At 46.7% G+C, this 14,088-nt stretch overlaps 1 protein-coding gene across 1 annotated transcript in view; it reads left to right on the top strand.

Moving 5' to 3' along the window:
• Positions 1–13,679, top strand: part of LOC147431568 (putative beta-1,3-galactosyltransferase 2) — a 31,196-nt gene extending 17,517 nt beyond the window's left edge. The window contains exons 2-11 of the mRNA XM_086494124.1: positions 10,489–10,594; positions 10,822–10,886; positions 11,294–11,493; positions 11,803–11,866; positions 11,999–12,071; positions 12,212–12,332; positions 12,426–12,513; positions 12,717–12,842; positions 12,920–13,029; positions 13,108–13,679. Of these exons, the coding sequence (XP_086350250.1) occupies positions 10,489–10,594; positions 10,822–10,886; positions 11,294–11,493; positions 11,803–11,866; positions 11,999–12,071; positions 12,212–12,332; positions 12,426–12,513; positions 12,717–12,842; positions 12,920–13,029; positions 13,108–13,256 (1,102 nt within the window). The 3' untranslated portion in view covers positions 13,257–13,679. The remainder of the gene's footprint in view (positions 1–10,488; positions 10,595–10,821; positions 10,887–11,293; positions 11,494–11,802; positions 11,867–11,998; positions 12,072–12,211; positions 12,333–12,425; positions 12,514–12,716; positions 12,843–12,919; positions 13,030–13,107) is intronic.
• The last annotated feature ends 409 nt before the right edge of the window (positions 13,680–14,088 follow it).

Genomic DNA, 14,088 nt, shown 5'->3' with positions numbered 1-14,088 from the left:
TGCTCCTCTTGCCACGCTTGATACCAATCAATGGCATTACCGGCAAGATACATGGCTGCCGTCAAAACTTTGCTATTTCCTGTCTTCTTAGTTGTCGCAAAATAAGCATTAAATTGATGCAACCAAGAATGAATAACATTAGCATCCATCTTACCGTCATACTTACTGAATGTCAACTTCTCAGTGACGGGGTTGTTGGAATCCGCTTCTCGACTTGAGCAACTTGATGATTCGCCCACATCCTTGAGTGGCTCGGAGTTCAAGGTGAGTACTTGTAGGACCAACTCTTGCATGCGCTGGTCTCTCTGCGCCTCACGTTCTAATTCCAAGGCCGCTCATCTTTCTTCGACCGCCATGCATGCTTGCTCACGCTCCAAGGCTACCCTTCGTTCTTCGGCCGCCAAGCGCGCTTGCTCGTGCTCGCGATCAAAGGTGGCGTGTTGCGTCTCTTGTTGTAGCATCATGTCCATCATCGACTTGACCAAAGACTCCATAGGATTTGGTGCAAACCGTGGCGTAGATGGGGAAAGGGGAGGGTCGGAAAAACCTCTTGGTAGGGAAATTTCTTCTTTACCACCTCCATGCTCATCACCTTCATGCAAAGTATCCATTCCACTTTGGGTAATGACCATACACTGAGATCTTGGTTGCTTACGTCCGCGAGGAACGTGGGGTCTTGTTGTTATTGGGTTCTTGAGGTTCTTCAGCTTACAATTTGTGTTAGAGAAGGCTTTTCTCTTACCCGAGCTTGACTCGTCCTTGCGGGTGTACCCCTTGGCGGCCTTGCGCTCACACCAAGGTTGCTTTTTCCCACCTCACGTCGATTGGCCGGCTGCTAAGTGCACGGTCCGCTCTCAATGAGTGAAAAGAGGAACGAGGGGAGGCCAGACAAGCCCTTCTTTCTTGGGTTTCCTGTCACTCTTCAAAAACACGATTACGAATTGACACGCCCAAGTGGACTTGGGTTATGTGCGACCGCAACAAGCAAAAAATTTCTTGTGGTTCTTTGAGTGATACAGAACACTGCCAAAGCTCTGATACCAATGTAAGGTGCAGCGGAAGTGAATGTTGAACTTTGCTCAAGATGAGTGCTTCCTTTTACTTACGGAAGGGAGAGCCTTCCGTTCCTTTAGTGAGAGAGTGCAATGATCACAAACAAAGTGAATAACACTGTGAATGAAGGTGCTGAGATTGAGAGAGAGATAGAGAGAAGAATACGACACCGGACTATTGTCGAACCCTCCTCCAAGGGCCCCTCTCTCAATGGTGAGAGAAATCTATGCTATTGATTGCACAAATCTGGTACACAGGTGCTGATCAAGTTCTTGATGCTATGATGCAATGATGGTCTAAGTCGGGGACGACGGCGACAGCGAGGGCGATGACGACGATGTTGATGACTGCTGGCTGAAAATGTTGACTTCAGAGGCTGAAAAAGCTGCTATATTTGGCTGAAAACGCTACTGAAAAACGCTGAGGCTGGCTGGTACAGTCTGCTGAAAACGCTGCTGCTGGTTGACCGAAAACGCTGATGCAGGCTGATAGAAAACACCGGTTGGCTGATCTGCAACCGCTGAATGCTGAAATTCCTGGCTCTAGGGCTGAAGGTGCTTGTTGAAAACGTTGGTCTTGTTGAGGTTCTTGCTGAGGAGAATCACTAGAGGGCCTGCTGTAGAGTCTACCCGTGCTCTCTTGGTTTCTTCTGCTTCTACCGAGTGATTGCCAGGTTTCTTTTACATTAACTTAGCAAATTTGCCCTACCCAGTTTCCCAACAAAGTCACTTATTAATAATAAGTGAAAAATGGATAAATAGGGAAGATGGGTTCTGTGCACTGTAAAATGCTCATGATGGTTACTGAATGTCATGCTGATGATCATGCTGTGTGCAACCAGAGGATATGTAACTGCTCGTAAGTGCCCGGACATGCACGGCCTGTGCACAGGCTCACGAAGGTGCCAGAACACTTCCGAAGCCGACCTGAACCCTAGACCTGAAGTAGCTTGTCCACATGGACATAAGGTTAGATGTGCACGTGACAACCCTCCTCCTCCCTGTTCCCCTCCCGTTCCGGGCCCTCCCGTTCCCGTTCCAGGTAATTATGCTTGGGGCAAACAAGGTGCAAGCTATATGATGCTGCCAATACTAAAGGAAGGGCAAAACAACAAGAACATGCAATAAATGAGAAAAGTATCTCACATAGGCTAGGCATATCCACAAAACAACTCACTCCGTATGATCAACTCCCTGGAGATACAGGGACACTAGTAGATCTGCAACGATTGGCTAGAGAGGTGACGAACTCTCACATCCCCTCTCAGGCTGCTCACACCTGTGCAGGTTGGCCTCCTCGCCTACCAAGTACAAAGCTGAGTCGTCGGTAAACTCAGCATCCAGTAGCTCGTCTCCCCAAATTGGGAGCTCTAAACCACGCAAGACAACCTATTGTGAGACCAAAAATTTGCTCAAGCCTCATTGCCTCAGCATAGAACAAAAGGAGGAAGGGGGCTAGAGGAGTCAGGACAACCCTGTTTGATTAAGCGTGTGAGCATGAACCGCTCCCCTCTACCCCCTGCGAAGAGCACCTTACTTTGTGCACGTCTGTAAAGAGCTAACACACCTCTAATCCAAGCATATGAGAAACCCATCCTGCGAAGAGTGCCCTCCAAGAAGTCCCAGTCAACTCGGTCGTAAGCCTTCTCAAAATGGAGAAGTAGTATCACCAGAGCCTAGCCTCGAAGACGTGCGAGGGTAGACGCCTCTCAAAAGGTGAAGATGTTAAGGATACTACGCTCCTTGACAAACCCTGTCTGAGTCCCATGTATAATGCTCTCTAGTAGTGGCCGAATCCTCAAACTCAAAGCCTTTGCTAGAATTTTGTAGGCTGAGTTGTTGATAGTGATGGGTCGCCACTGTAGAATCTCATCCAAGGAGCCCCCCTCCTTGGGAACAAGGGTAGATAAAGCGCGCACTCAAGCTGTCAGGCATTTCTCGAGTGTGCAAGATGTACTGAAATGTGCTACAAAGATCTGGACCAAGCAAGTCCCAGTACTCCAAGAGAAAACTGGGAGTCAAACCGTCCTCCCTTGGACAACTGTCTTGGGGGAGTTCTCTAAGGGCCTCATGGAGCTCTTCTAGTTGGAGGGGGAGCTCTAGTCTCTGGCGCATCTCCTCAGTCACAAGACAGGGCATCTGTGCCCAAACCTGCTCTCTGTATGCATCATGATGTTCTGAATGAAGCTCTGCAGACAACAGATCTCGATAAAAGGCAGTAGCAACTGCTCGCATGTCCTCAGGCTCTGAAGCAATTGACTCGTCGAGTCTCCTCAACTGGCTGACACTGGTGTGTGCATGGCGGAGCCCCACCGTCTCAAAGAACTCCCTAGTTGCTCTGTCACCCACCTGGGTCCAATGAGATGCTTGTCAATGGAAGGCAAACTCATGATGCCGCTCCTCAAGGTTGGCAAGCTCCCATTGAGCCTGCTGCAACTGCTCCTCCACCCAAGAACTGTGTGGATGATGCTCTTGCATCCTCTGCAAGGAAGCAACGCCCCGTCGGAGACGAGTCTCCTCCTCCCTAGCTGTAGCTAAGCGAGCTACAAACTCCTGGAGGAAGAAACGACTAAGCTTAGCAAGTCCAGAGGCCACTCTACCAGCAGGAGATTCCTGTGTGTCCGAGCCCTTTGTCCAGAGTGCCACCACACGCTCTCTGCTCTGAATCCAACAAGATCCTCTCAGGGATGCGTAGCATCGTGCTCCCCCTCCTCTGTCTGTCAGTCACAGTGAGTATCATTGGTGCATGGTCGGAAAAAGAAGTCCTTGCCAATATGCAAACAGATCGACCCATGTCACAGATGTGGTCACTTGGCGTAGAAGCGATCTATCAGTGATAGATTCACTCCTCCTACTCTGCGGTCTAAGTTAGAGAAGGTCAAGCTGTCTAGGGGCCTCACAAAGCCAGAATGCTGCCAAACATCCGAAATCCTCGAGGTCATACATAGATGCTCCCAAGTTGCCAACTCAGCCCCGTGTACAGTAGCATGGCTACCCCCAATCTTGTCAGAGGGGTCCTCTTGCATGTTGAAGTCTCCCCCAATACACCATTGCTCTGCATGCGGCAGAGACTCAACAATGCGTGACCAAAACTGTGCACGTGCACTTGCCCCATTGGGCGCATAAACGTTCAAGAAGCCCATGAGGCAACCATGAACCTGCATAGTAATCCACTGAGCCCTGCCAAGCACAATAATACCTTTGCCCACAATGGCCTGCTCTGTCGTGAGTCCGCAATAGTCATACATACCCCTCCCTGGATACCACCAAGTCCAAATGCAGCTGATCAAAACGTCTAATGCGGGTCTCACAAAGATGATGCTCCTGCAACATAAGTATACCAATCTCACCACCCACAAGGCATCGCTGAAGCTCTTGACACAACCGACCCCGCTGGTGCTGGAACTGGGGTCCTCCTAATCCCTGTACATTCCATGAGACAATCCTCATGGGGTCCGAGATAGCACCGATGCTGCAGCTGTCACAAACTGCTGACGTGTCAAGCCACTGAAGAGCGGAGCCAACCTTCAGATCTCGGCCAAGGGACCAAAACCCTAAGAAGAAGCAGCAGAAGAAGTTCTACAAACTTACAAAGCCTTCACGAGTGGCATATTTTTTAAAGAAGAGTTCCCACCGACTTACGGGATCCCGTCCGATGGGGCCCAATTGACATAAAGGCATAAAAAATGAAGTAGAATACACTCAGAAGATTTTGCACAACAAAATATGATGATGTGGCACCTGTACGGACGTTTCGCAATTCGCAGCAGATTTTTAGGAAAATCTCAAAATTTCAGGAAAGTGTTTTTTTGGGGTCAGCTTTTCATATTTGATGCTTTTAGGCTTTGGACCTTTAAATATGAGCCTTCAGGGCCCTCTCTGGCACTCTTCAGCGCGTAGATTGCAGAGGAGGTACTCCTTGGTTGTTGTACTTTGCGAATCAGTAATAATAAAGAAATACCGAAAGGGGCGCCAACGTTTGTGGCTAGTGCTCTCTTGGGGTGGAACTTCACTACTCCGCGTCTCGTGTGGTGCATCTCTTTCAGCTCAGTTGTTATTTGAAGTGCTTAAAGTTGTTCAATCTGTTCTTTTCTATTGGCACGTGGTGTCCGTCTTGTGACAGTGGTATCAGAGCATTAGGCATGTGCTTTTCTGAAAGCATACCAGTTCTACAAAAGAGCAGAGAGAGCAGACCGGCGCTTCCAAAGTCTATCAGAAACTTATTTGAAGTATCTTTGGGTCTCAACCCCGGAGTTATTAGCCACTCCCACCCTTACTTCATCGCGCATTGGGCGCACTCCTGTCTTCATCGCTCATGTCTTACAGGGCACAAGCCATTAAGATCACTTGCAATAGAAGGATCAAGATTTGTTTTGAGGTGCTGTTTTTCTCAAATTCAGTGGTGGATGTCTACCGCTACCAAGCCGCTCACTCGAAGGACTTCGCAAGCTTTCAAGAAAATTTTTGCCCGAAGTTATATGGTTTCCGACAGCTTTTGGCAGAGTGGGGTATCCTGAAATGCTCGCCACGGAAACCCTAGCAGATTACGACTTGAAATTTTTTGACATCTCTCACCAGGTGTTCTTCTCAAGCTGATAACCTTGGAGGTCAAGTGTGATTGGGATATCTTACGTCTACCATCACTGCCACAGGAACACTGTCTGTCGAGGCTTGTTTCAACTATTCAAGCGCTTATGGACCATGCTGTGGTCGGCTACAACCTCATGGAAGGAACCTAGCCCTAATTTTTGGTACAGGTTTCAGGATGGAAAGTAAGTCGACTTTTCGAGCTCGACTGATGTTTAGATTGCTTTTTAAGTTTGAATTTTGTTTGAGAAAGTATTGTTTGAAATTTGTTTAAAATGGAAGCTATTTGTTTTGAACCTGTCTTGGTGCCGATTTAAACTGTTTGACTCTGGTTTTAATACTGGTTTCGTGAATTGGTGATCTACTCCCGGGAGGAGTAGTGAGAAATGTTGTTTTGGTATTGTTTGAACCTCTGAACGACGCAGACGAGATGTCTGGGGAGCGTTTTGTTGTATGCTTAAAAACCTCGGAACAACGCAAACGGGATGTCTAGGGATCGTTTCGTTGTATGCTAGAAAATCTCCGAACGACACAGACGGGATGTTTGGGGAGCGTTTGGTTGTATGCTTGAACCTCCAAGCGACGCAGGCTGCGGTGTGGGGAGCGTTTGGTTGTACAAGTCTTCTGAACTTATGGCCCGGATCTTTTTAGATTATTTGCAGGGGAGTGACGAGGTAGTCGTTGAGTAGCTTCATACCGCAGACCGTCTGTCTTGGGGGAGTGCTCAGCGGCGCTGTTTGTTGTGTCTGTAACATGCATATGTGAGCATTTGTGTTGCATTGTGATGTGCCAACTATTGAATATTCCTAATTGGATGAGATTGCGTGGGTATGTAATTTTAGTACATCAAGACACCTGTGGAAGATCAGTGCGGTTTGGGTGTGATGACTAATTTTACTACGCTACAATATCAAGAGTTTCGATCTGGACGAAAGGAGAAACCAACTCCTTAACAAAAGAGCCGAAAGAAGAAGCCGATTCCTTAACAACAAAAGAGCAAACTGATTGTCCCTTCGAACGACCCTCGGAAATTTTTGAGCTAACTTGAGTTGTTTTGCAGATATGTTGTAATTGCGGACGATTACTTTCTGTCTAGAAGGGGGGATGTCACAAACTGCTGACGTGTCAAGCCACTGAAGAACGGAGCCAACCTTCAGATCCCGACCAAGGGGCCAAAACCCTAAGAAGCAACACTAGAAGAAGAGAAGAAGTTTTACAAACTTACAAAGTCTTGACGAGTGGCCTATTTTTTAAAGAAGAGTTCCCACCAACTTACGGGATCCCATCCGATGGGGCCTAAGTGACATAAAGGCATTAAAAATAAAGCAGAATACACTCAAAAGACTTTGCACAACAAAATATGATGATGTGGCATCTGTACGGACATTACGCAATTCACGACGGATTTTTAGGAAAATCTTGAAATTTTATGAAAGTGTTTTTTTTTGGGTCAGCTTTTCATATTTGATGCTTTTAGTTCTTGGGCCTTGAAATATGACCCTTGGGGGCTCTCTCTGGCACTCTTCAAAGCGCAGATTGCAGAGGAGGTGCTCCCCGACTGTTGTACTTTGCGAATCAGTAATAATAAAGAAATACCGAAAGGGGCGCCAACGTTTGGGCCCAGTGCTCTCTTGGGGTGGAACTTCGCTACTCCCTGTCTCGTGTCGTGCATCTCTCTCAGTTCATTTGTTATTTGAAGTGCTTAAAGTTGTTCAGTCTGTTCTTTTCTACTGGCACGTGGTGCCCGTCTTGTGACAGCAGCAACAGCTAACCTCGCTATCTTTGAGGCCGGCTTTGATGGGAGTAATCCGCATCCAAGCGAACCTGAGATAGGCGTGACTGTAGAGACTATCCAACCCAGGACCAAGAAGAGCGTGCCGTCCATAGGGCCATATGCCCAGGAGTCCTCATGTGTGTATAGATAGCATGGTGGGCTCTGCGTGTCAACAAAGAAATGTACCGCAATGTGTCTACAATCCTGCTGTGTCTGGAGGTGTCACTGAGAACTTGGCCAACGGCCACAAAGTCTGTACCAAATCTGTAACCCCCAAGTCTCCCGTGTGGTGAGAGAACTCAAAGCCTGGACGAGTCCATCACTGAGTCCAGAGTCCACTCAGCCTGGTCCCTGCCACACAAGGGAAAACAGAAGCCAACCGTTGTGTCCAGGGCCTCTATTCCTCTCGTTGCAAGAAACAGTATGTGGACTCGGAAGCAAGCCGCCTCAAAGTCTGGTGAAGGGTCGTCGAGAAAACGTGTGAAGTCGTAAGCAAAGAAGTCTCACTGACGACTGATGTCGAAGCTCGTCAGTCCTCGGGGAACTGCTGCAAATGGGGATGTTTGCACCAGAAGGGGGGTCCTCAAGAAAGGCTGCTCCTCTCTTGCCAGGCGGCTCATGGCAAAGGTGTTGCCAAGAGATCTCCTAGCAGTCGAGGAAGGTCGTGCACCTTGGGTCGGTTGTGGGGCAGGAGCAGGAGAGGGTGAGGAAGCAGTGGGGCTAGAGGGTGGAGAGGGAGGGGCAACAGGGGGGATGGGGGGAGGTGGATGCAGGCGCGGGGGGTGGGGTGGTAGAAGGCTCAAGGGGAGGAGGGATTGTCGGTGGTGAAGTTGAGGTGGAGGGTGGAGCTAGGGTCTCGTCTTGCTAGAGAGGGTTGAAACGGTTCCCTGTGGAAACTTGCTGCTCTGGCCCGGGGTAGGACGACCAACAGGGGGGCCGGATTGGCGAGGGTGTCCCTAGCGACGCCGACCACGGGCCTGCTGCCAGTCCTCCTTTGTCTAGCTCCAGGCTCGGAGGAGGAATGTGCCTGAGCTCCTTGTGTCTCTGTTTGCTGAGGCTGGACCTATGTCTGCCACGAAGGTCTGGGCCTCCTCCGTGGACAGGCCTTCGCAAGATGGCCCATCTGTCTACAAATGAAACACTGATTATGGAGGCCCGAATACTCCTCATTCTGGCGGAGCCAACCACCACTCACTCAAGGTAGAAGAATGACCTTCGGGAGGGTGTGGGTGTCTCGAACCAGATCGCGTACTGAAGGTATGCCAACTACAGAGTATGCCAACTACAGAGGCTGTAGTGCAAGGTGTCTCCAGGACAGTCCCAATCTCTGAGCCAATCCTGGACAAGAGCGGGAGGTACTCTCTCCTTAGGCCGGAGAAGCAGACTGAAATGGGGGGTCTGTCTCCTCGACTAGAACATCGGTAGCTGGGGTGAAACCATGACGCCACTATCGAAAATAAGCTCGAACTACTCGGATGGCCAGGGGGTTCATCGCAATGAATTTGGACGCCATTTCGGGGGTCTCAACCTCTATCTGGTAGTAGCCACGTCCGAGAAGCTAAACGTCAATGATCTTGCCCACTTCTGCTAAAAGGCGGGCCTTAAGGAGATCACACCCCTCCCTCGGCTAGGTCAGGTGCCGATGATCTTGCATAGAACAGAGGTGGCTTGAAGGCGCGGCACCTTTGCCTCTAGGCTCGCTTGCTCTGTCGGTGAGAGAGCAAGTCGGATGGTGGTTTCCATGGGGCCGGGTGAGAGGGGGCTTCCGTCGAGTCCCTGTGTGGCAAAGGTGAGTCGAGGGCGTCAATGAATGCGGGGTGAAGGGACAGGGGCGAGACCAAGCCACTGGGAGATACTACTGAAGATGAGCTTAGGGGAGCTGCCCAAGAGACGTTGAATGGAGGTATCCCAAAAACATTGACTGTAGGTGTGGCCAAGGTATCAGCTTCCCGCATTCTCTGATGGTTCCAAGTTGTGATCACATCAGCCTCGTACTGCTGCGTCAACCACACTGTTTCAAATTGTTTCGTATGCAAAACTTTGGCATGTACGTTTTTGTCTTCTGGATTTTGCCAGTTTGTTGCTTCTTCAAATATCTGATATGGTTGCTTCATTGCCCTCTCTTGAGGCACCATTGAAACAAGTTTTTGTGAAGGCTGTATTTCGGGCAAAATGCATCGTTGTAAATTTCCAAAGGATGACTTTGGGCGGGCTACTCACATTATGCAGCTTGTCCATAGTGACGTTGTTTATTCAATGTGTAGTGCATCTTTTGAGAATTGTTTTCATAACTTTTATTGATGACTACTGAAGACGTGCATGGGTGTATCCGTTTAAAACACTTCAGACTTTGCTTAAGGCAAAGTCGTCGTTCGAGCAAGGACTGATGCTGAAGAGGATGCCATAGTCTTGCATTCGAAGAAAGACTAGGCACATCTTTTGAAGTTTGCTAACTCCTTGCTATTGGACTTTGGAGGCCCAAAAAACTGAACAGTCTGAAGATGGTTATGCATATTGGTACAAAAGAGGCAATTTGTAACTGCCCAGGTTTCACGGACAAGGTCTGTATCCTCTTCTCCATGGGGAGGCATAATCAAAGCAAAAGTCTTAATGGTCTATTTACACACATGGGGTATTTTAGGGAGAAGACAAGCTGCAGTTTGAAGTTCTTTTACTGATCTGAACCTTGCTGTCGGTACCTTATAATTTTAAGTGTTTTTCTTTCATAATGTTGGATGAATGTAAAGTTTTGGTACAACTGCATGAAAGAGCCAATTGATTCGCACATCTTCATGGTTTGTTGAATAGCATAGCAAGATCTTGTATGCAGAGGGGGGGAGAGTGTGCAAAGAGATTTTATCCTCTGTGCTGGGTTATTACCGGGTCTGTGCATACGGAACTGGCAGCATGTGGAATTTTCAAAGGTTGATTTGATTAGTAGTAGTGTAGTCATACATATGGACATGTTTCAGCTTGATTTATATGTTCTGTGACCCTGCTTTCAGCTGGACACATTTGAGTTGCTTGGGCTGGTGTAGTCCTGTTAACTGAGCAACGTGGTTGTATATTTTACAGAATATGGACAGCTTCAGAACCTGACGAAGAGCCTCCAAATGTTGGAAGACGGTTCATGCACGATGAAGAGATTCAGTTGATAGCCGAGAACTGTGATCCAAAAACGGTAGGTTCAAAATTGAGAAAAAGACTTGCAATGGGAGGGGTTGTCAAGAGGATCACTATTGTAGCAATGTGCAACATGTGGATTGCAACAGTATACTAGTATCCAGATGGGACGGATACTATTTCTGGATTCATGCATGAAAGCGGCCTCAAAAACAGATTGGTTTTATGATGTTCATTTATAGTTGCTGAAATGTGACAAGTTGTCTCTTCTTACTGATAATACAGAAGGAAGCAGTTATCCAGGGGAAGGACCTTTTGAATGAAGTTTCTAGGACTCACGAAGCTATCAAGTTGGGTTCTTTCTCTAACTTTTCTTTCTATATTATTGTGAAAATACTTGGTATATGGCATTTACATTAGTATCCCACGGTTGTGCTACTCATTAGAGCATCTGAGCCTGCTTATGAGCACTGACTTATAATAGAGTTTCCTGCCAGTGATTTTGATCTCGTAACATGTAAGAGTCACGTTTACTTGTTGTATGCCTTAATCTCTATCACGCCAAAGAATCTGCCCTTGGGTGTTTGCAACCTCCTCTGTTCTCTTTTTGCGTATTCTACGTGTTCTGCTTGTACCCTTGTTGTCTGTGTGTCTGATGCCTTCTTGCTTGTGACTGGTGTTCGTGCGTGGTTGCATGGAAAACACAACTTTACCTTGCTTGAATCTGTACCAATCGCTTAGCTGGATGTTGGAGCAGGACTCTTGATAAAACAGTCTCAATGTTAGAAATGGAATTAGCTGCCGCAAGGGCATCTCAAGCTGGTTCTCCTGCTGTCGTAAATCCAGTTGGAGAGTATGCCGATGAAAGACGAAAGGCATTTATTGTGGTTGGAGTCAACACAGCTTTCAGCAGTCGCAAGAGGAGGGATTCAGTTCGTGAAACGTGGATGCCACAAGGTATTTAGATCATCGAGGTGCCTTGATAGCAGAGTGTCTAGCTTGTTGTAAGCTGCTAGCATATGAGCACATTTTTGGGTCGAAGGGAAGTATTTTCCTAATTTAGGACTGTTAAACGGAAAACTCAAGTGATGTTTATGGTGTTAAACAAACCAATGGGAGGCAAAGCCATGTTTAACCGAAAAGAAAATGCAATTATCAAATTGTGAAGTTCACTTTTAATCTGCTTTGCTCTAAGAACATAAGGAGGATGCACGGTTTCCTTGCGAAGTCAAATTGTTTTTAATACTTGGGAGTTTGGATGTGCAGGGAAAAAGTTAAAGCAACTGGAACAAGAGAAAGGCATCATTGTCCGTTTTGTGATTGGTCATAGGTAAGTTCCTGCGACAGATTGCGGCTTCCGCATTCTTTGTTGATAAGTATTCCTGTATGAGTCAAAAAGGCACCTTATTGGGTTCACAATTCAATTCTTATGAAAATGACTGGTTCAATGCGTGCATTTTAGTGCAAATCCCGCGAGTAACTTAGACCGAGCAATTGATGAGGAGGATGCACAACACGGTGACTTTTTAAGGCTGGTAATTACACTCTCAAGGATATCCTGTTTTGGAAGTTGGTCTTTTTGATGGAAAATATGACTGGAAATTTCTTAAAAGATGTCAGTTCTGCTCACTGAGGTTGAGAAAATTTTCTGAAGCCCGAGTAATCCCGTTTGCAGGATCACATTGAAGGCTATCTTGAATTATCTGCAAAAACGAAAGCATTTTTCTCTACAGCTGTAGCAAAGTGGGATGCAGACTTCTTTGTGAAAGTAGATGATGATGTGCATGTAAATTTAGGTGAGTTCCATCCTCACAAAAGCGTACAGAAAGACTTAAGTTGTCAGAAAAGAAGAGAAACTCTTTGTTTTTCTAATTGCTAGATTACTGCAGGAGTTCTTGGCACAACATTGGCAAGGCATCAGCTTAAGCCGCGGGTGTACATAGGATGCATGAAATCTGGACCGGTCCTCTCTCAAAAGTGAGTTTTCTGGAAACAAAGTCTGGGAATCAATGTTTTACAAGCATCATTTGCATGTCTCATGTCATAAAGAGCTGGGGTGCTATTTCTTTCAGAAGTGAGGTCGGGGGGGGGGGAAAATGTAGTTTACAAGGGCCATTTGCAGTGTGCTCTGCGTCAAGGTGTTAACAATTAGATGCTGTTCGATGTTACTTCATTTGCAGAGGGGTTAAATATCATGAGCCAGAGTACTGGAAGTTTGGAGAAGAAGGAAACAAGTACTTCAGGCATGCAACGGGGCAGCTATATGTGGTCTCCAAGGATTTAGCGACATACATTTCCATCAACAAGTATGAGACATGGCATTATAATTAAGATTTGTGTGTTTGATAGGGCATTGTTTTAATTCAGATTTTCAATGTGGTAGGCCGATATTGCACAAATATGCAAACGAGGATGTTTCCTTGGGTGCATGGTTCATTGGCCTGGATGTGGAACAGATTGATGATAGAAGCTTTTGCTGTGGGACACCTCCAGGTGAATGTGGTTGCGTGTAGTCCTACTTGAGCTGAAATTTGCTTCTTGTATAGTGTAGTAATTCAAGGGCGATTGCAGATTGTGAATGGAAAGCTCAAGCTGGGAATGCGTGTGCGGCTTCATTCGATTGGACTTGCAGTGGAATTTGCAAGTCTGTGGACAGAATGAGAGATGTGCATCAACGTTGTGGAGAAGGAGATGATACAGTTTGGAGTGCTATCTTCTAGTGGATTCCTGACACATTCTTTTGACCCACTCAAATAAGCTATCACTAATAGAGCCATCCTCACACGTGCAAATTGGGCCGTATGGTAATCTCTCTATGCGAGAACGGGACCGCTTTTATTGGTTTGGTGTTTCTATGGATCCTACTAGGAGTGAAAGAACCATCATGACATACACTAACAAGGCCTTGTGGAATATGTGGCTAGAGTTATTTGAGACATTGCAGTGTATTAGCTAGGGTCTGTACAGATCCTCAAAAGACACAGATAGCACACATTGTGCTTATTATAACCCTATATGCATAGTAAGGTGAACCTTTGTATCACCATCAGATTTAATCTATCTTTTCAATTCTTTCAGGACTTTGAGACAATCTTTTGTATCATCAATTAAATTTGATTGACTGTACACGTGGATTTTGGAAAGTCAAGTATAGGGCCCTCGGTAATGTTTGGTCAAAGTCAACAGTTCAGCATGGGTTAAATTTATTTGCTTCTTTTGAGTTGTATATGTGTGTGTGTGTGTGTGTGTTTACATATACATATACATATACATATATATATATATATATATATATATATATATAGAGAGAGAGAGAGAGAGAGAGAGAGAGAGAGAGAGAGAGACCGTCGAGACAAATTGAGCACCTGACAATCCCTCACTATGTGAACCATCTTCCTCCTCTGTGTCCGTGCCTTCCTCCCCTCCACCATTCAGCCAACTGCCTCATGGCATCCAGCTTGTTGCACTTGTGCACACCTGCGCGCGCACGCACACGCTCACTTTATTACTGCTCCAACTATCTATCACTTAAAAGTTAGAACACAAATCTTA

This window comes from Adiantum capillus-veneris, chromosome 21 (genome assembly GCF_014529385.1).
Source record: "Adiantum capillus-veneris isolate H3 chromosome 21, ASM1452938v2, whole genome shotgun sequence".
Taxonomy (NCBI): Eukaryota; Viridiplantae; Streptophyta; class Polypodiopsida; order Polypodiales; family Pteridaceae; genus Adiantum; species Adiantum capillus-veneris.
The sequence above is the reverse complement of the archived record's forward strand: the minus strand, read 5'-3'. Positions and strand labels throughout refer to the sequence as shown.